The 23,592-nt window shown below is 38.5% G+C and overlaps 1 protein-coding gene across 1 annotated transcript in view; it reads right to left on the reverse strand.

Moving 5' to 3' along the window:
* Nucleotides 1-23,592, reverse strand: part of GFRA1 (GDNF family receptor alpha 1) — a 255,798-nt gene that overhangs the window by 71,343 nt on the left and 160,863 nt on the right. Inside the window, exon 4 of the mRNA XM_014053008.2 lies at nucleotides 21,010-21,349. Within this exon, the coding sequence (XP_013908483.2) occupies nucleotides 21,010-21,349 (340 nt within the window). The remainder of the gene's footprint in view (nucleotides 1-21,009; nucleotides 21,350-23,592) is intronic.

The following is a 23,592-nucleotide window of genomic DNA, read 5'->3' on the forward strand; positions in this document are numbered from 1 at the left end:
GACAATAACAAAAAAAAAAAAAAAACCAAAGTTGGAAGAGACTTTGGAGTTCATCTAGACTGACCCTCTGCTGGGGCAGGAAACCTATACCTATACCTATACCAACCAAATGGTTGTCCAATCTGTTCTTAGAAACCCCTGTGTTGGAGTACCCACAACTTCTCAAGGCAAGCCATTCCACTGGTTGACAGTTCTAACTGTCAGGAAATTTCTCCTTAGTTTTAGGTTGGTTCTCTCCTTGATTAGTTTCCATCTATTGCTTCTTGTCCTGCCTTCAAGTGCTTTGGAGGATAGGTTGACTGCAAAAAAACATTTTACTTCCTTTTTCTTAATATGTGCATCTAGAAATTTGCAGCTGTTGCAAAACAAGTTAGCTAAGCTAATCAACTGAGAAGGTTGTGGCATTTATTTTGCCAGTGTTGAAAGATCTGCATTGTTTTCTAATAACTTTCCTTCCATAAATAAGTCCAAGTGGGAGCTTTGATTAGGTGTCAATAAAGGAGAATATTTGTAGCTCAGTGTTGAAATGAGGGCTTCCTTGGTGCTCTCGGAGCTTAGTTGTTTCCTTGTATTACCCAAACTACCTTATCAGTGCTAGTCATCGCTAGCACTGTTGATGTTACCTAGTTTCTTTAATGAAACATCTGCAAGAAAACAAACAAGCTCAGAGGGCATCAAGGACTCCTCACTGATTAGGTATGCATTCCAGTTCAGAACAAAGCTCAAAGCTGGTATCTGTAACCTATCCTGTACTAATTCACAATTTAGTTAGCCTACACGTCTAAGACTTTAATCTTTAGTGAATTGAATTGAATTGAATTTATTATATTTCTATGCCGCCCTTTTCCCCAAGGGGACTCAGGGCGGCTCACAACCCAAGTCGGGGGGGGGGGGGGTTACAAATAAGAAAAAAGAACACGAACAGAACAATACCACAATTTAAAACACTCAACAACCATACCATTCGAGGGGGGACAAAAACTCATTAGCCCCAGGCCTGTCGGAACAGCAGTGACCCTGCCATGCTGCTACAATGGCCATGCTGTGACAGATACGTCATTTTTTTAAAAAAAATGTTGCTTCCTATCATGAAAAATTACAGTGGAAAAAGAAAGCAAAGGATTGGGAACATTCAGCAAGTAATCAGTCAATTCTTAAATCAAGGGGGCCAAACCCACATATTTCGGCATATTTTGTGAATTCACTCCCATTTAGACTGAAATGATATCAGGTGAATAACTGAACATTAGTTTTAAACCAGTGGTCCCCAACCTTTTTATCGCCGCGGACCAGTCAGCCTTTGATAATTTTACCGTGGCCCGCTGAACGCGCGCAGGGGTGGGGGGGGCGTTGTTCTGCAGCGATCATGGCCCCCAGCCATTAATGTCTAAACTGCTGCAAAATATACTTAAATATTGATAAAATGTGAGAGGGTGTACTCACTTCTGTGATATCTATCCATCCATGTCTGTCTCTGTCTCTGTCTCTCTCTGTGTATGTATGTGTGTATGCGTGTATGTGTATATATCCTCTATCTATCTATCATCTATCTATCTATTTATCTATTTATCCATCCATCCATCCATCCATCCATCCCTCTCTATCTATCAATCACCTATCCACCATCTATCTATCTATTCTAGCTGGCTGGGCAATTTGGGGAGTTGAAGTCCAAAAGTGTTAAAGTTGCTGAGATTGAGAAATGAGGACGAAACAAAAGGGAAGAGAATGAAACAAGGTCATAGAGAGAGATTGCAAAATGAAAGGGCAACTTCTCTTTTTATTTCCTTCCACCCCCACCACCCCCACCACCCCCACCGTGCCTCTCTGGCAATTGGCTGCCCAGGAGGTGGGGAGGGGAAGATGTTTCACAGACAGCTGCCACCCGCCCATCTCTCTCTCTCTCTCTCTCTCTCCGCCTCCCCATCTGACCTCGGCTGCTCCACGGCGGAGACCCCAGAAGGCAAGCAAAAAAAAAAAAAAAAAGGGCTCAGGAGTGGGGGAAGAAAACAAACCCCATCACGTTCCTATCTGTGAAAGCTCCCCGCTCCCTTCCTGGGCAGCCAATTGCCAGAGAGGCAGTGTGTGTACGTGTGTGAGGGGGGGGGGGTTGGCAGCCCGCGGCGCGCCTAGTCCATTGTGGAACGCGCTGCCACCCGCCCAGCGCTCACTCTCTCGCTCTCTCCCCCCCTCCAATCTCCCGCTTCTGCTTCGACCGGCCAGCAACTTGTCCCCGCTTGCCCGGGGACTGGCCTCTGATTGGCTGGCGGGGAGAAAGCCTCACCAGGGAAGGAGGCGAGGACTCCGCGGTGACGTCATGGGGATGGCGCCCCCAGGTAGCGGCGAACCGAACGCGCTCCGTCTCCACGGGCTACCAAGGCAGCCGGGCGGGCGGCCGGGGTGGGAGTGGGGTTTGGACTGGAGAGGCGGCTCTCGGGTTCGAGTCCCGGGGTTGATCTCAGGCTGCGCGTGTGGGTGAAGAGGCAGCAGGGATCATGGCCCCCGGCCGCTGTGCGGCCCGGTGCCAGGTACTCCACGGCCCGGCACCGGTCCGCGGACCGGGGGTTGGGGACCACTGTTTTAAACTATAGGACAAGTCAGAAACTTAATGGTATTTTTCGCTCCATAAGGCACTCCCGACCATATGATGCTCCTAAATTTAGAGGAGGAAAACAAGGGGAAAAAATCTTCCTCTGCCACTTTTGCAGCAAACAGCCTGGTCAGCTTCAGCACATTATTGCAGCTTCAGCACATGGCCCGTCAAGACTCGGCTTTGTTGTGTTGGTTCCACCACAAAACCGCGCTCGACGAAACCGCGTAGCTGATGTCATCAACAAGGCGACAACAGCGCGGAGACAGAAGCACGCTGTAAACGCTAAACCTAAAATTAACCCCTAAACCTACCCCCCCAAACCTAATCCTAAACCTAACCCTAAACCTAACCCTAACCCTTAACCTAACCCTAACCCTAACCCTTAACCTAACCCTAAACCTAACCCTAAACCTAACCCTAACCTTAAGTTAAATCAGCTTGCTTTCAAAGCGCTATTTAAAGCGCCCTTCTTTCTAAACAGCGCTGGCTGTTGTCGCCCTGTTGATGACATCAGCGACGCGGTTTAATAGGGCACGGCTTAGTCGAGCGCGGTTTTGACAGGTCACATGTTGTGTTCACCACTGGTCAGTTGAGCAACACCTGGATCCTGCTCTCTTGTAACCTCGCCAATCAGCAGGTTGGCTGACCAGAAACACCGCTATTGCTGCCTCCTCCATGAAATACTGGAGTCTTCTCTGGAGCAGCGGCGAATGACAAAAATGATCCTTGCTGCTTGGAACAGGTGATTGGCAGTATTCTAGGAGATTATTCCAGATGGTGGAAATCACTGCTGCCATTCGTCGCTGCTCCAGAAAAAGGTCCAATGTTCCCTGGCGGAGGCAGCAGACACAGAGGAGGCAGCAATGGCAGTGTATCTGGGGGGAGAGGGTTGGTGTAGCAGCAGCAGCAGCAGCAGCAGCAGCAAACAGTGGCAGAGATCCCTGCCACCTGGAGCAGCTGATCGGCAGCATTCCCTGGAATACCATCGGTCAGCTGTTCTAGGCGGCATGGATCGCAGCCGCCATTCTCTATTCTGCCTGTTGCTGCTGCCACACCAACCCCCTCCCACCCCAGGTATGGCAAACCGCCGCAGTCTAGTCTGTGATGCAATATTCACTCCATAAGATGCACAGACATTTCCACCCACTTTTGGAGGGGGGGGAGTACGTCTTATGGAGCAAAAAATACGGTAAAAGGAATAGACCATAAGGTAGAATGAGGCTTCTCTCTAATTGTATTCAAATCACCAAAGCTTTAGGGATATGGGAAATTCTCATATGGACTTAATTTATCACACTATGCACCGGCTGCTTCAATTTCAAACAATGGTGTGTACCACTCTAGCTGTTCTTATCCCAAATTATATTGATTCAAGAACTTTTTAATGAGCTAAGATCTGGATCTTTCAAAGCTATTCTTTCCAAACATTCTCCCCTATACCTGCTGATGTACAAAAGAAGGGAGGGAGGGAGTAAGTAAGTAAGTAAGTAAATAAGGAAGGAAGGAAGGAAAGAAGGAAGGAAGGAAGGAGAGGTCAGCATCTATGCATCCAAGTGGATGCAAATATTTTGGTATCTGAGACTATTTCCAGTCTTTTGTCATATTGTACGTATTTCCTTTGTATATTGTTGGCACTCTTAGAAATCAATTTGTGAGCCGTTTATATTCAGCTAAAATGAAATGAATATTTTCTGAGCACAAAGTGAATAACTTTATTTAGGATGCAGTTTTATTTGAGTAATTCCAACTGATGTTATTTCATTAATGCACAACATAATAACATAATTTGGTACGTCATCAATATATCTAGAAATAGTTTAAGGGATTTCTGAACAATGTAAAAAAATCTGACAAACTCTCTTGATTGCGATCATTTATTTCAACTTGAAAAATATATTTTTATTATAATACATAAGTACTAAGATATGCATATATTACCCCCACAGCTTTTTTTAAAGGAACGCTTGTACCATCCTCCAATTTTTGAAGAAAACTTGGCAGTAAAATGGATAGGCTTGACAACCATGGAGCTGGTGCTGTCATAATAGCAGCATTCCCAATAGACTATTTTGGAAGCAGAAACTGACATTTAATTTGCTCAATTAAAAATGGCAGAATGATACTGGATAGTTATTGAACAATGAAAAAAAGAAGCCATACCGGAGAGCAACTGGCAACATCATTGCTAAAATAGTCTACTGTGGGGTTTTAGAATGCATGGATTCAAGGGTCTGGAATCTAAAATTTAAAAAATGACACCTAAACATAAATCTATACTTACATACAAAATCACTTCTGAATGTTCAACGCCTGTAAACTTAGGAAATCAATGCATTATGAAATTTATTTAATGCCACTTGCTTTAAAGCCATTGAGAACTCAGCTTTGCAGAACACAATCATTCATAACCTTCCACTTAAAAATCTAGAGCAATCCTGCTATTTAACTGAAACATAAATAAGATAAAGAAAATGCAACAGAAATACAAATGTTTAATCTTCTCCTTTAGGCAAATAAACATTTCATTCTTCTGTTGAAAAATGAAAATATCATGTCCTATTTTGAGTTGCACTACTTAGATCTTCAATGAACAATTATACAAAGGGACACAATCAAATCATAAAATCCCCATTTTTTTAAACCGAAATGTATTAGTTTTACACAATCAATTACATCAATCAAAATGGACAATACAAATGGACAGCTTCCATACATTTCTACAGCTACACAGCTGAACATTATTACTGTTAGTGTTGCAGGCAATGCTTGGTTCATCACAGGAATGGACAAAATAAAAGACAACTCAGATAAGTTCAGTTAGAAAAACTCATAGTACACTCTTTTATATCATGTATGCCTTCGTACCTACTAAGACAGGAGATATCTCCAACCCAACCTGGAGACATTAAAGATTTAGTCTTGGGTTGTTTCATGAAAAACCTATCTTTCGTACAGAAAACTGTAATTCAATTTCTTTTTTCTTTATGTGGATATGAGAATTCCACAAAATAAAGTTAGGCATCCTTGTTCAATATCATGAAGCTACTTTCCGATTACTGTCCTAGAGAAGCCTTCCAGGTCACGGTGCACTTGCAGTAAATTCTGGATTTCACTTAGCTCTGAATCAGAAAGATAATGATCAAAGTGCTCTACAATGAAAGAACAGAATCTAATTAACTGGGGTCTCTTTATCTTGCTTTCGGCTTGCTTCTGTGGCCTTTGTTTAATCGCTTGAGCATGTAAACCAATTAGAGTTTGAAATTAGCTAAACTGTTTATCTCAAGATACACCCAGATACTAACCACTGGTATGAAGGATACTGCTCTTTAGATTGCTATGTTTCCTTGAAAAGGGAAAGTGCAATGAGCCAGCAAGGCCATTTAACATTTTGTATAGTGGTCATTTAACTTATCCAAAACAGTGCCATTGTCTACAAGAAGACTTAATTGGCTTTAAGATAGCTCAACTGAGTTAAAATCAGCAAAGTTATAAGGTTTATGATAAACTCAGAAAATAATTTAAGCCGGCCAAATTACTTTGTGAGGCCATATTTGCAGAGCTGAATGTTTACGTTTTGAAAATTTAGGTTTTAAGAATTTCTAGAACATTGTTTCTCAACCTTGGCCGCTTGAAGATGAGTGGACTTCAACTCCCAGAATTCCCGAGCCAGCATGGCTGGCTCGGGAATTCTGGGAGTTGAAGTCCACCCATCTTCAAGCAGCCAAGGTTGAGAAACAATGTTCTAGATTATGAAGCAAAATGTAAAAATTTCCAAACAGTTTCACAAAAAAACTGTTTTGTCTACTTCCTAAAAGCTTGATCCCAAACTGTGTGAGAAAATATTACAAGGAATGAAGATGTGAAATTCCTAGTGATTGTACTTGTGGCCTTTTTGCCCATTTCCCCCCCTCTTCCTTCTGAAAGAACTCCATCAGTGTTGCTACCTGGCTTTTGATTTTCATGACCTTCAACAGATGAACAATAGGAAACTTAAGCAAATGGGAAATGCTATTTTATATTTAAATCTTCTATTTTCTATATTTCTTTTTCAGATATAGCTCTGAAATATAAGATATAAGAACAATTTTTACTATGTCAGCAATTATAAATAAAAACAAGAAATACTTGGATATTTGCTTCATTTTTGAATTTGGAAATTGGCAATTAAATAAAATAATCTCCTTTAAAACAAATTTTTCCCAAAAAAGCAGCAGGTTTTAATAAACTGCATCATTACAGAAATTATATAGCAAACGGAATTATTATTTTTATGTCTCACCCTTCCTTTGAAAGCTCAAAATAGGGTACATGGGAAGGGTTCCTCAAAACCAAGGGTAGATGGGTAAGGAAGAATGTGATTCTGCCAGACGCATCCAGTGACCAGAGTCACCTAGCATGTCAAGACCAAAAAAGAAAAAAAATGTTTGAAGACACTATGGGATGTAAATAGAGCAGCTGGACACAAGTTATTCTAGAGCCACCACCAATATATCAGACAAAATATATGGAACCAACTCTCATATATTAGACAACTGCCAAAGGAATTGCCTAACTTCCAGAACTGTGACACTATATATAATCCCACAGAACTCTATTTGTAAACAAAGCTATAAGTTAAGGAGACAGCACATGATTCTCATGGAAAAGGACCTAGATTCAACAGAAGACAACTGTGGCCAATCAGTGTTGACAACAGTGAATCAGATCACTCCATCATCTGAGTCAGAATGAGAACTCTTTCTTGGTTGATACATCTTTATTCTTCCCAAAGTTACTGGTATTTACAGGAGCAAGCAGACATTTCTACACCTCACACCAAATTCCTAATATGATACTTGAACAAGCCATACTCATAAGAGATCCTAAAAGCTCTGATTGACAGATAATTCATAACTGGGTTTAAATCTTGCAAGGCAATGTTGGTTTTATGAGAAGGGAGGTCTCTCATTGCATAGGATGACAACATCCATCAACTTCACCCCAAAAATGTTGATGGAATAAAAGCTGTATAAGGAGATACAAGTCTATAAGGATAACTTTTTCTTACTGAACTTTCCTTAATTTATGGGGATACGGTAACATTTCTACCTCATGCACACTGACTAGACTCCACAATTTAATCAGAAACTGAAAAAAGGACCTGTTACTAAATGCCTATATCCCCTTTTCTTTCCTTATGGCACATATAAAATCCAGGGAAGAACAAATCAGTGAGATCAAATATGGGTTCATGAAAGAGAATGTTCTACAAGTAAACCTCTTGGCCTGACTCTACATTCTTGGCACACTGTAAATGCTCCAATAACTTGAAAACGGGAGTTTTTCAAAATAAGGTAATGAAAGAGCTTCACACATGAAAGCTCACATTTTCAGTAAGAATCTGTAGGACACTGTTGTAGATTTATTCATCAGATGCCATCAAAGGAAATGGGCCTTACACACACACACACACACACACATACACACACGGACCTTAGAGTAGGGTATTATTCTTTGATCTACAGTATTAATAATTTATATAGACTTTATAATATACTAAGATGCCTACCCTCTTTGTTTGACCGTACATGTAATGTAGAAGTTCATATTTCCGATTTTGAATGATCAAGGTTTTGTTTTTTAGGGAATGGGAGACTGCTTGCAAATGGATAAATTGTAAATAATCATCACTCATTTATCTGTGTCTTTTCTTTTCCCCACTGTATTCTTTCAATTAGAAATTGAAAGTTTTCAAATACAAATCAAACACTTGTGAAAGAAATTTGTTTATTGTTAGATAAATCACACATTTGAGCTTAAATCTGAAGCCATTTTTCAATCTACTGAATCAAACAGTTCAATATGTAGTTTTCAAAAGTTTCTTTGACTTGTTTGTATCCAGTGTATATAGTAAATAAAGGGCAAATTATCTAGAATGTAATCTGAAATGAGAGGCAATAGGCTGAACTCTGGTAAGTCTAAATGACTTTGGGGGCATGGAGTTTCAAGATCCTAGACTTTAATTAATCTTTTTCTGGATGAGGTTGCACTACCTCATTGCAACTTGGGGATTTTCCTGGACTTGTAATTCCTGCTCAAAGAGGAGGTGGCAGTTAAGGCTAGGTAAGCCATTGCAAAACTTTGTGTTATGTGCCAGTAGCGGTCTTTCCTAAATCAGGAATCCCTGCACCCAGTCATTCCATCCTAGTCATCTGGTGTCTGAATTACTGCAATGCCCTCTAGATGAAGAGCTTTCAGACGCTTCTGCTGGTGAAGAGTGTGGCAGCATGGGTAATTCTTGAAGCCTCTAGGGTAGCCTATGTTACAATGTTGTTCTGCAAGCTGTACTAGCTGCCAATTCAGGTGCAATTCAGGTTGGTTACCTTTAAGACCCTGCATGACATAGATTTGTGTTACTTGAGGAACCATCTCATCCCATGGGGACTGGCCTGTACCACCTGTACTGGCAAAGAAGGGTGCGGTGGGTCCCATCAATCAAGGAATTCGGGCTGGGGGGGGGTCCAGCAGAAAGAATTTTTCTGCTGCGGCTCCTGCCCTTTGGAAATCTTACCTCCTGAGATGAGATCAACTCACATCCTTTTGACCATGCGTAACGGCCTGAAGACCTTGTTAGGAATATAATCTAACAGTTTGGTTGGCAATATATAAAACATGTAACAATGCTGTACCTGATTTTTTAAGTCATGCTGTAAATGTGATTGGCTGCTGTTTCCTCAATCGGCCATGAGATGGAGCCAGAATCACTGTTAGATGCTGATCTGATCAGAGAGTATGGAAGCTGGCTGTTAGAAGTGCCATATAATGATCAGCATGAGCTATTGTAAATTAGCAATAGCAATAGTAGACTTATATACCGCTTCATAGGGCTTTCAGCCCTCTCTAAGCGGTTTACAGAGTCAGCATATCACCCCCACAGTCTGGGTCCTCATTTCACCCACCTCGGAAGGATGGAAGGCTGAGTCAACCTTGAGCCGGTGAGATTAGAACCGCTGAACTGCAGATAACAGTCAGCTGAAGTGGCCTGCAGTACTGCACCCTAACCACTGCGCCACCTCGGCTCTTCAGTTTTGCAACTGCTAGCAAACTTTGTGTACCGGACTGTTTATATGATTATGGACTATGTTATTTGGATTATCCCTTAACTGAAAGACATTGATGACTGACTGTCTTAACAGTGTATGACTTGGACTGTGTGATGGACTCTGATATCTCTATTTCCACAGAAGTAAAAGCCTATTTAAACTGCAGTGTCTCTATACGCTGGTTTGTGTGTTCTCCAACACTACTCTCACAACGCTTCTCTGAACACACTCACTCTCCCAACAGGGAGCTTACCTAACAGACCTGATCTGCCAGATGGCTTGGGGTCCCAACAGAGGAGCATCGCACTAGACATGGTGGATGAATTAAAAGGGAATTCCATCCCCCTGCACATCCCACTCTTTCCCTCCCCATCATTTAACTATAGTTCTATTTATGATTGCAATCTTCATTTTTATTGTTTTAGAAACATTTTATCTTTTCTGATTTTAATGCTTTTAGTGCTGTAAGCTGCCCATAGTTGCATTGAAATGAGATGGCAGCAAATAAATTTAATAAATAAAATAAAAAATGGAGCCACTATGTATATATCAGAGTTTTTCCATTATCAGCTCTGAAAGAATTTAGTTGTGTTTCTTTGCCTTCTGCTAATTATGACTGGATTCCGTGTGTGGTTAGTAAGATTATGAATGTGGCCTGTAAGACTACACTTTTGGTGTGGGGAAAAAAAGGTTTCTATATTTCTATAAATGCCAGAAAAACTCTTGAATATGAAATGCTCCCAGTAATGATATAACTGGAAAAGCTTATTGCATGGAAGCTTAGGGAGCACATCAAAGTTTCCAGAGAGCTTTGGAATAGGGGTATATTGTGTTTTCCATAGCCAGCCAGTGTCAATTTGCATCCTTATAGATGAGGATCAATGAACTGTCACAACTAGAAAATTTATGCATTTTCAAAATGATACTGCAACTGATATTTATATGTACAAATCTACGAGTATACTTCATTTTGGAATGGTTTTCCTCTGGGATTTTCAAGGAAGACTTTTCAGAGTCACACTGTGCACCTGCTTGTACTTTTATCTTTGCAGGCAATCCATGCCAATAACATCTAGAAAGAACATTTGCGTAAGATGACTGAAGTAGCATTATAAAACATATCGCTTTTTTCTTTTAAAAAGCAATATTTAAATTCCGCGTTTTGAAAATTATTTCATTATCTTGATATTGGAAGTGGATTTTTGTTCATTTGTTTGTTTGCAAGGAAGGGAAAGTACCTTATGCGGCATTACTATATCCTGATTACCTGTAGAGACTTGTCTTTAAGGAGTGTGATTATTTCAGTAGAAAAATACATCTGGATTCTGAAATAAGCCAAGAAAAATAATAATTTTGGCTACTTCTAAGTAAACTGCTGCCAAGGTTTTCTTTGACCATTATGTGTACAGCAGCTGCAGAGAACAAAATGGGAATGTGCTTTAATTACATTTTTATTTTTAAGAGATACTGGGTAATTTTGCTGTTCTCTTCAAATGTTTATTACACTACACAATTTCTAGTTGTTTTCTACTTTTTAGATGTTTAGTTCTAGGCTTTGGCAAGTGCTATTCTTTAAACATGGCATCCATGAGATAAGATAAATATAAGTATAGATCAGTGTTTCTCAACCTTGGCAACTTGAAGATGTCTGGACTTCAACTCCCAGAATCCCCCCAGCCAGCGAATGCTGGCTGGGGAATTCTGGGAGTTGAAGTCCAGACATCTTCAAGTTGCCAAGGTTGAGAAACACTGGTATAGATACATTAAACAACCAACTAACAATCTTCTGATTCCAACCCATATTTATTGCTTTCTGATGGATAACCTTGGTTGATTTGATGGACCTGCAGTTTCCTATAAAAGCCTATGTGGTCATTTATTCTTCTTATTCGTCTTTTAACAAGAGAAGAGTTGACAAAAAAAAGATATCCTATTTTTAATAAAATGTGTTAGGTGGACAGAATGATACCAGACTTGCTCGGATTTTGTTTCCATTTTAAGAATAATTATTTCTTAATGGTACTGCGTTAATGGTGAATGTGACATTCTGAAGATGGAACACAAGTATCTGCTGCTTATAGGGTGTCAAATGGGCTAATGAGTAGTCTATTGCCTGGTACTGTTATGTGACCTATTATCTGGGTCACAATCAAAGTTGGCAATGATTAAACAGAAGCAACATTAATTCAATTTAAATGTTCAGTTATTATACAGAGAGTCCCTGTTTAACAATGATAATTGGGTCCAGAAAGTCCATCATTAAGTGGCATAGTTGTAAAATAAAATAAAAAATCCCACCATAGTTAGCATTGCCAGTTCCAGAAGGGAGGACTCTGTGGGTTGTTAAGAGAAGACCTCCTGTGACCATGACTTCCAACTTCATTTATTATTTATTATTAAAATTTATATGCCGCCCAATCCCGAAGGACCCTGGACGGCTTACAAAAAGAAAGAAGAGAAAGAAAAGGGAATAAGAAAAAGATAGTTTAAAATTCACAGGACACCCATTCGTTCTAATCGGGGCTGGACCTTAGCAATGAGGTCAACAGCCCCAGGCCTGCCGGAACAGCCAGGTTTTAACAGCTTTCCTGAAGGCCCTGAGAGTGGGTAAGGTCCGGATCTCTGGGGGTAGCTGATTCCAAAGGGTCAGAGCAGCCACAGAGAAGGCTCTCCTCCGGGGGCCCGCCAGCCGACACTGTCTGGCTGACGGCATCTGAAGGAGGCCCAATCTGTGGGATCGTACCAGCCGATGGGAGGTATGTGGCAGTAGGCGGTCTCATTTCTTACATATAGTGCCTTCTCCCAAAGGAGAACAGAGACTCTGGTACCTATGCATCTACTCTGTGGACTCCCGAAAGCCTATGAAGGCACTAACAATAAGACAACCTTCTTAGAAAAAAAGAAAACCAATGGCAATGGATCCAAGCAAATAGTGGAACAAACAACATTTTAGTTTTGTTTGCTCACATTTGAAGGAGAAGAAATGTGAGAATGCAATGATGTAGGGGGGGTAATAATGGGGGGGGGGGCTGAGCTTGCACATATTGTAGGAAGACATGTGGCGGCTAGACAGGCTTGAGAGAAAAATGAAACCTTCATCTCTTGGCCTAAATAGTGGGTCTTCTTGGCTAGATTTTTTTCTGATAGCATATTGTGTGCAAGCACAAAACCTAGGGAGGGTGTGCAGAAGATTCAGACTAATGAAAAAGAGCTTATGGTGCTGCCCTGCACCACTGCTTTCATCCATTCTGATCAAAGCAGCCAGATCCTGCAGATGCCGTAGCAGAAAAGCCATATGCATGATGACCAGGATCATGATGACGAATGGAGCCATAATTAAGGAGCCATGCCAGTGAAATGGTTGATCCATTTTTTTAACCACAAGATTAAAAACAAAATTTACCTCTAAATTTAAACGAAGAAAGAAGAAACCAATGCCATTTTCCTTAATTAAAAGCAAAAATGGTATGATGCTAAAATATCATCCTAGATATGGGAATTATTGAACGTTTTAAATTGAGCATGTTGTAATGATAGCATCTTAAATTTTTATCTAGCGATCTATAGCTGAAAATATTTGATAGTGGCTGACTGCAGGTGCATATGCTAAGAAATCTAATACAAAAAGGAAAAGAAATGGGGTTATGGGAAGAATAAAACAAAGGAATATCAGTTAAGTGTGTGCTCAGAGCATTAAGCCCCAAGCTTTTAAGAACTAACTTGAAACCAAGGTGGGTGATCTGAAAAATTGAACATATGCAAAACTTTCAGGGTCATGGCAGAGAAGTCTCACCTCTACGCTTCTATATATAATGAGATTTTGAGATAAGAGAGCAAAATGTTAAGGAAGAAGAAAATATACAATCATCAGGTTTGTGACTGACATGCTTAACGCATGATGTGGAGATAGATAGATAGATAGATAGATAGATAGATAGATAGATGGATGGATGGATGGATGGATGGATGGATGGATGGATGGATGGATGGATGGATGGATCGGTGGGTGGGTGGGTGGGTGGGTGGGAAGGTAGACAGGCAGGGAGACCAGAACTAGTAAACAGAGGATGTTTGCCTGCCTGCCTGCCTGCCTGCCTGCCTGCCTAATTAACTAACTAACTAGCTAGCTAGCTAGCTATTTTGCATAGTTATCCATATTACCAAAAGTGACTCTGGAGGGCACATGACAATGATATCTTACTGCAGTTTCAGTATGTGGATAACACATATGGAGGAACAGTTTAGATTCACACTGCTTCCTCTGTAACGGAGTGAGGCTTAGTATTACAATAGATGCAAATGAATCTAATTTATGGGACAAACCAATAAAAGTTTAGTATTCCACATATTCCAGTTATGGCAATAAAAATGTTCCAGATTAAAATGTGAATAAGAACTGTGAAGTCAATCCTTAACTCAAATAGCTGCATTAAAAACATTGAAGAGGAAACTTCACAGAGAAATTGAGTGTCCTGTAAAATATAGTTTTTAATATAATAATGTATTCAATACTTTTATACAATACAACACAATACAATAGCAGATTGGAAGGGACCTTGGAGATCTTCTAGTTCAAACCCCGTGCCTTGGCAGGAAACCTTATACTGTTTCAGACAAATGGTCATCCAACATCTTCTTAAAGACTTTCAGTGTTGGGACATCCACAACTTCTGTGGGGAAGCTGTTCCACTGATTAATTGTTCTAACTGTCAGGAAATTTCTCCTGAGTTCTAAGTTGCTTCTCTCCTTGATTAGTTTCCACTCATTGCTTCTTGTTCTACACTCAGATGCCTTGGATAATAGTTTAACTCCCACTTCTTTGTGGTATTTGAGATAGTGGAACACTGCCATCGTGTCTCCCCTAGTCCTTCTTTTCATTAAACTAGACATACCCAGTTCCTGCAATCATTCTTCATATGTTTTAGTCTCCAGTCCCCTAATAATTTTTGTTGTTCTTCTCTGCACTCTTTCTAGAGTCTCCACATATTTTGTACATCATGGCGACCAAAACTGAATGCAGTATTCCAAGTGTGGCCTTACCAAGGCATTATAAAGTCATATTAACACTTCCCGTGATCTTGATTCTATCCCTCTGTTTATGTAGCCTAGAACTGTGTTGGCTTTTTTGGCAGCTGCTGCACACAGCTGGCTCATATTTAAATGTTTCTATATTTAAATATTTTACATTGTGATAATTCCACACTGTGTGAACTAGACTGGCCTGGGTTACTATAAAAAAACAAGGATGTGCATAAACTTTGTGGATCTACCTACTGGATATTCATTCCTGTAAAAGTCCCCATGGGTGAATAGGCAGCAATATAAATGTAATAATAAATTAATAATAATAAATAAAAAGTAACTGGATTCCATAAAAGCCATTGTATAATCATCCCTGGGTATCTACTGAGATTTAGTGAAGATTGTATTGAAGTTCATTTGGTACTCAATACTAGAGGTAGTACATAGTGAATAAATCTGAGACCTTAAGAGGCATAAACTCTTCTATATAATGGCAATAAATAATATCTGACTAAACATAACATAATAGTAGTCACAACATTCTAATTCAAAGTAAAATAAAGAAATAAACAAGAGAAGCCAAGAGCCATAACTGTGGCACTATTTTCCCCCCAGCACATAAAGAAGATTCACATAAAATCTATCATAAGAGGCATTCCTAAATGCAATAAATGCAAGTCAAACAAGAGAATTTAATCAAATGGAACATCCAGGACTGTTATATAGTTTAATATTTTTAAAGCTTAAGAACAAAATTGATGAAAAACTTTACTAACTGTAGTAAATGTTTATACATTTGTTATATCTAAATATAACTCGTTTATATTACTGCATTTCTTGCATTTTTTAATTTGGTGACTGTAAAATTTCATTCAATTGGCATTATTGTTCAAAGAATATGTCATTTTGGGGGCGAGATTTTAATTTTGATTTAACATGATCGTGCTTCTAGTTCTCATTGGTAGACATGAATATTTATCTGGAATATTATGACAAAGGAATAACAGAATGCAAGGATTGCTCAACTACCGTGCTCTTTGTTCCTGCAGTGGTTCCTTTGTGACTCACATTTTTAAAAGGTAGTCTTTTACAGTGCGTGTCTGTGTGACCTCTAAGGAAAGCATGTCAGTGAAAGACTAAAGGAAGATAAGCTAAGAGACTGTTTGCATGTCAGCATTTTTCAATCCATTTTCTCTTAATGGACACTGGAAGCACAGAGAGAGCCAGCGAAAGAACTCTGGGATTCCAGCAATGGGCTATATGTATTCCAAGGGTAAATTGTTCTATTTATTGTTTTAATATGTGAAGTATCTATACAAATAATGATCCTTCCTAAAGATGGGGAGATCCCAGAAGTTACCATATATGCTCTTCGGTTGATTTATTTCCTTCAATTAGAAAACAAAATTAAACACAGCTCTCAATGTCCAAAAGAAGTGCCTAGAGACCATTGGACATAATTATTTTCATTTATTCCCTGCAATGTCTTAACAGACCTAGCATTTTTAGATCACAGCACTGGGACGCTGGAAGCATTTTCCCAACCTTTCAGAGAAGGAGGGGGAAAGGTAGCAAAGGTAGTTAATGAATACAGATAAACTTGAGCAGAGCAAATGAAGAAAAACAAGGTCACCAAAAGTTATGCTAAAAAGCATCAGGCTCTTCTCGCTATCAATTATCATTGAAGGAAGCTATTACACTGGACTGCAATCAGTGAGTATTCTGTGGAATCCTTCATGCTCTCTGAGTTTGGGGTTTGTTTTTGCTTCTAGACGTTTCATTACCCAACTAGATAACATGTTCAGTGCAAGTTTGTTTCTTTCTTTCCCCTTTTGCTTCTTTCTCCTTAGTTGTCATATCTTTTGCATTGTTTACCTATTTCTTTGTTACCATAGTAGCTGTTGGAGTCTTGTGGCTGAAGAGCAAAGGCAATAGTCTTTAAATAATAAATTAAAGAAGCAAAAGAGTTATCTAAACATGCAAACTACAGAGGGAATCTGGCTAATAATACAGAGCCTACGACATTTTTTACGACATTTTATTAAGATTTATAGGCCGCCCTTCTCCCTGAGGGGACTCAGGGTGGCTTGCAATCATGAGGGAAGGGGGTGCAATAACAAAGACAAACAATAAGTGAACAAAATAAAATGGTAAAACACAACATGCATTCAACAGTCAACACTCGGGCGGGTAAATTGGAAACCTATCCCCAGGCCTGCTGGGAGAGCCAGGTCTTGAGGGCTGTGCGGAAGGTCTGGATGGTGGTGAGGGTACGAATCTCAGCGGGGAGGTCGTTTCACAGGGTTGGAGCTGCAACAGAAAAGGCTCTCCTCCGTGTAGTCGCCAGTCGACATTGACTGGCAGATGGGATTCGGAGGAGGCCCAGCCTGTGCGATCTAATCGGTCGGAGGGAGGTAATCGGCAGAAGGCGGTCTCTCAAGTATCCAGATCCACTACCATGGAGTGCTTTAAAGGTGGTCATCAGTACCCTGAAGCGCACCCGGAGACCGACAGGTAGCCAGTGCAGCTCGCCTATTGTCTTAAAAGTCTCTATCTGATTCAAGAAATGAAACTTTTCATAACTTGTTCTGTTCCCATTAAATTCCCAAGCAAACATCCCAATATATAAATAAAGTTAGAAAAGCGAGATAGTAAATCACCATATTCCCCATCATTAATGAAACATACATAAAATGAACATTTCCTGTATGCAGGATTAATAGGGAAAATCCAATCAGGTCTCATCTAATTGGTGGCCTTTCTTGCCATTTTCTGTTTACTTTTCTCCTCATCAATATTTTGTGATTTCATTTATTTATTAAATTTTTATACCGGCCATAACTCCTATTGGGTGACTGTGCCCTGCTCTCCTCATTTATTGTAACAGTTTATGCATGTGAAAATTTCGTATCATACATGGCTACGGAGATTCTCAGTCATCCAGGTCATGGTTGTCCCAAAGAGGCTTTTTCAAGAGGCAACTGGACTTTTCTAATCAAAGAAAAACAAGAAAGTCCAGTTGCCTCTTGAAAAAGCACCTTTGGGACATTCATGCCATACATGCTTTCAATCTAGAGCACTGAACAAAAGATAAATGTAAATCAAAAGAATGTAAAAAAGGATTTCAATAAAAAAACACTACAAAAATAGAAGTACCAGGAGAGAATACAGATAAGTCTTCAGCTTATGACCACAATTGAGCCCAAAATTTATGTTAAGTGAGACATTTGTTAAGTGAGTTTTGCCCCATTTTATGACTTTTCTTGCCACAGTTGTTAAGTGAATCATGGCAATTGTTAAATTAGTAACCTGGTTGTTAAGTGAATCTGGCTTCCCCATTGGATTTGCTTGTCAGAAGGTCACACAAGGAGATCACTGCAATTGTCATGAACCAATTGCCAAGCATCCAAATTTTGATCATTTGACCATGGGAATGCTGCAACATTTCGTAAGTGTGAAAAACGCTCATAAATCAGTTTTTTTCAGTGCCGTTGTAACTTTGAACAGTCACTAAATGAACTGTTATAAGTCAAGGTCTACCTGTATACCTTTGACTACCTGTGTGCATGCTTCAAAACGAGAAGGAGAAGAAGCCATCTTTATATTCAAGTCCATCTAATTCTAGTTTGAAATGTAGTATAGTCAGTGGAGTAAATCCAGCAAATTTATATTCACGCAATGTTAAAATGGGCAAGCAGCGTTCACACACTTGCTGAATTGTCTACCTCTATTTTTTCCCCCTAGTCATCAGTGTTCTGGAAAGGCTTTTAGGAACCACATAATAAATTGTCTCTGCGTCATTAAATGAGACTGATGGAATTTTCTCTGCCTATAAGGCCAAGATTAAGCTTATTACAGAGTCAATAAGCAGCACTGAATATCAGATTCTCAAAATAAGAGAAGACATAATATGATTGAAAATTGGTGATATTATATTCTGATCAATAGAATAATTTAATCCACGGAAATATGATTAGAAATAAAATCTGCATTGAAGCTCTTCATATCAGAGTTGATGGATAGGAAATGGCATAAGCTGAGAAAATGACCTATAGGCTAAGAGCTATAAAGTGAATAAGCCAAATAATGTTGCCTCTATGCTATAGTCACATATCATGTTTTCATATTTCTGAAAACTAATACTCTCCATATTTAAAATATAGCTTCCAGAATTCAAGCTAACAAAGAGTTTTCACATTGTGCGTCAACTCCAGGGACATTGAAAAATTCAAATATGGGATTGCAAGGTATCTATATTCATTGCGGAACACTGTTTTTTGAAAAGTTCTCTTGATGTACAGGTTTAATTTCGATTATTATAGAAAGCAGGAAATAAAGACAAAAAGGGCAAGAAAGAGTAATGATTCCAGTGGTTTCAAACAGCTCTTAAAACAGACATAATAACCCAAATTACCAGTAAAATTAAGAGACATAGTAACAGCAGCTGCCAAAATTCAACACTGACTCAAAGGCACAAAAACAACAAAGACATAGTAAACAAACACTTTGATCTGCTAATTGTCTAACCATTAAGAGTGGAACTTATCGGTCTATGCCCAAAAATGTCTTCCTACGAAATATGTCAGCGTTATAACTCCAGTAATCATCCATTTTGATATAACTTGCTTTATTAAATAATAAAGCAATGCTATTGCAATATAAACAAAGCAATATTAAATAATGACTTGCACATGGAAGTCATTATTTAATATTACAGCAAACAAGTGATGAACATGCAAAGGTGACCTAGCTGTGAAACAATTACCTGAACAGCCAGACTGTCTTAAGGTAAAACCTTCAAGCAGAAGCTACAATGGAAAGAGAACTGTAATAGGTAATCTGCACAAACATCCATTTTCATATTCCTGCTGCTTTCAAAAAATAGCAATAGAGTTTTGGGTTTTCTTTTTTTTACCAAGGAGCTGCAGCTGTGCAATGATGGAGAACGCAAGACATAAAGTCAAAAAAGATGAGGGAATGTGAGAAAAAGACGATTGGTTAACCATTGGATTTCCTATTTTCAACCATCACAGAATTCACCAACATTCTAGTTGTCAGTTTAATGAAAATAGCAACACAGCTAGAAAACCTACCATTGGAAATATTATTTCATAGCTGTACTGATCAAAAGAACTATACATAAAAGAAATCTGGACCCTTCAAATAATTTAAATAATAAATGTGTGAAAATCAGGGATAATGGTGATTTTAAAAGTCTTTATATCATAATATGACCATAGTATTAGGACCACTTTTTTTAATTATACTGAAATAATGGTGAGTGCTTGGCAGCATAAATCACTAATGAGGAAATGGCCTCTTTATTAGAAGATTAAAAAAAAATCACAAAAAATTATTTATCATATTTATTTAATGCTTCAACTTAATTCTATGTAATTGAATTCCCAAATTACAAATGTCCCCAAAGTAGTTTTTTTTCAAAAACAACAACAACAACACAGATGTCATGCTTATTTATGTTCTAACTTGTTGATGTTTTGGTGAACCATCCAAACTGAGGGAAAAATTGAATGAATAAATAAACCTAAAAAATCTGCATACTGCAACATAAAAATTACATAGGAAATGGAATTTTGCATTTATAATTTCAATCTGGGTTTAAAAGAAGATTGTATCTTTTTGGATGATCTGCAGTTGGACAGATCCCATCACTTGTTTTTTAAATAGGTTTTCATCTATTAATACCAAGATTTCTTTGATTTTTTTTGTTACATATGTGTAAGTTGTGTCATGTGTATCATCTCTTGGAAATTGTCTTTTTTTAACATTTTAGTCTATTTAATACCTTCCCTCTTCTTCATTTAAATATCAGAACCCACGCCAAGCTGTGAACTAATCACAATTTGTTTAGGAAAACTAATTATAGTTATACCAACTACTTTATTATTAGTTTTTAATCTCATCAAATATTTCTTAATTAAAAGTTGTTGATTTAGCTGCCAAGAACGGTTAGAATTGTAGAATTGTTTAGAAATGTTAGACTATTTCATTTTCTTTCTTGCTAGAGATACATTTGTGTATGCATACCAACACATACGCACGCACGCACGCGAGCGCACGCACACAACACAACACAACACACACACACACACACACACACACTTTCCAGGATAATAGATATGCAAGCGATATGCAAGTGTAACTAGATGTTTATATTATTCTGTTAGAGAATACAAGTTTTCTTTCCTGATTGCCCCGTTCCCTGATGAAAATACTGTTTCCTAACTCTGGCAATTTCAGCAGTTCCTTGCACCACGTCATTAATCACCCAAGTGTCATGCGTTATCTTACCTGCAGATGTAATTCGTCTTGCAAGTCTCTTGCAAATTCAGGCAGTTTGGTTTCTCCCTGTCCTCATAAGAACACGCAGGGACAATAGTCTGTCGTCTTCTTTCTGTACACGCAATATCTCGGCAGGAACAGAAGAGCATTCCATAACTATGTTTGGGGGGAACTTTGTCAAAAAACTGCCTTAGGGCCTTGTGACACTTCCGCTTGTTGCAGATTTCATTAGACACACTGTAGGTACAGGGTGTTATGTACGCCGATCGATATTTCTTGCAGATATCATTCAGGTTACAGGCTTTTGCAGCATCCAGACAGTTGTTCCCTTTTGAAATGACAGGCTCCGCTGCATAAAAAAGTAGATGAAAAGATTATTGCAGCAAGTTGAAACTTAACTCAAGAAACTCATGATTATTGCAGAAAATATGAGGCAGCTTTTGAAAGGAAATATATAAAGACATAGTTCATTCATTTGTTTGTTTATTTTTTTTATTTGCTTTCACATTTATATACCACTGTTTATACACCAAATGTAATATACCTTGCTGTTTTAGGGCAACTATAATAGTAGTTGCAATGCTCAGGCCACAACTTCAGGAATTATTTGATTTAGTCACAGATTTTTGAAGACCAATCTCTAAATCTCAGCAAAAGTAAAAATACCCAAAAAACCGTAATTGGTAAAAGATAGTTGTAGCATCCTACTAGATTTTAACATCACTACAGTCATAATTATACATTAAATCCCAAGTTTTTATTTTGTCTACAACAGTGTGTGCAGAAATGCAAACTAAATCCAAGCATAATTTCCATATAATTTGCAGGGCATATAATTATGCAATATAGGCATGGTAGACACTAATTACTATACGATTACAGAGTAATTATATGCCTATTTGTTTCTAGGAAGCAAATGTTATGCAAAATGCCTTAAACTATGCTGCCTGCAATAAGCAGTTACCAAGATTCTGAGCTGCTGCATGTCAAAACATAGATTTATCTTGGTATATTCTAATATTGCTAGCAGTCTAACATGCTGCCTCCAGTTAAGGATGAAACAGGGGAGTTGAGCTTCATCTGAGACTCAGATTTTTGTCACTTTGCCACTTTGTCCTCAGTCACAAGGATACGTAAGTTTCTCAAGAAGCAAAGCTTCAAAAAATAATAGAAAGTAAGTCCATCATGCTGGTCTTTTCCATTTGCATTAATCAAGAAACAAGATCTATTTTGATCTCTTTACAGGTAGTCCTTGACTTATGGTGACAATTGAGCCCAAAATTCATGTTTCTAAGTGAGAAATTTGTTAAGTAATGTTTTCCCTATTTTACAACTTTACATGCCACATTAAGGTAAGTGCAATTGAATAACTGCAGTTATTCAATTAGTAACAGTTGTTAAATGAATTGGGCTTCCCCATTGATGTTGCTTGTCAGTAGGTTGCAAAAGGTGATCACGTGACTCTGTGAAACTACAACCATCATAAATACGAACCAGTTGCCAAGAATCCAAATGTAAATAATGTGACACGGAGCAATGCTGCAACGGTTTTAAGTGTGAAAAATGATCACAAGTCACTTTTTCAGTGCTGTTGTAACTTTGGATGGTCATTTAAAATTAAAATTAAAATTAAAATAATTAAAATTAAAATAATAATAATTAAAATTAAAATTAAAATTAAAATAATAATAATTAAAATTAAAATTAAAATTAAAATTAAAATTAAAATTAAAATTAAAATTAAAATTAAAATTAAAATTAATTAAAATTAAAATTAAAATTAATTAAAATTAAAATTGAAAATGTTATAATTTGAGGGCTACCTGTATTTTTAATATTATATATTAATATCAGGCACTATTGCTTTAACTTCAGGAAAGACATGCGCATGTTTTGTGTACACTGAGTGAATACTTGTATATTGTCCAAATAAATCTTTTTTGCAGTAGGGAAACTTAAAAAGGAATCAAGGTGAGAAAACTCAGCATGAAAATAGAATTAATGGACAAAATGGAGGACCACCTCTATAGGTGCAAGTAATAGCAATAGCAATAGCACTTGGTTTATATAGCTTCAAAGTGCTTTGGAGCCTTCTCTAAGGGGTTTACAGAGTCAGCATGTTGTCCCCAACAGTCTGGGTCCTCATTTTACCAACCTAGGAAGGGTGAAAGGTTGAGTCAACCTTGAGCCGCTCAGAATCAAACTCCTGGAGTGAGCAGTGAGTTAGCCCTGCAGTACTGCGTTCTAACCACCATGGCTAATAAAATCTAATGAGGCTATTAATACAAAAAAAGAAACTATTAGTTGGCAAATATAATATACCTGTATTTTTCTGAGTATAAGACGCACCCTTCTCTCTCCTAAAAGAGCTTGGAAATGTTGGTGGGTCTTATACACCAAATACAGCCATTTTTGACCTCCTGAAGCCCCAGACCTGCACCCCATTTTTGCAAAAAACAGGCCATTTTTCACAAAAACTAAGGCGTTTGTCTTTCCCCAGCCTCCAGCAGCACTATGCAGGCTTCAGCAGGGCTGGGGAAAGGCAAAAACTGAAAAATGGCCTGTTTTCTTCAAAAACAGGGGCATTTTTGC

This window comes from Thamnophis sirtalis, unplaced genomic scaffold, assembly GCF_051295495.1.
Source record: "Thamnophis sirtalis isolate CommonGarterSnake01/CBP01778 unplaced genomic scaffold, rThaSir2_p1.2 scaffold_11, whole genome shotgun sequence".
NCBI classification, from domain to species: Eukaryota; Metazoa; Chordata; class Lepidosauria; order Squamata; family Natricidae; genus Thamnophis; species Thamnophis sirtalis.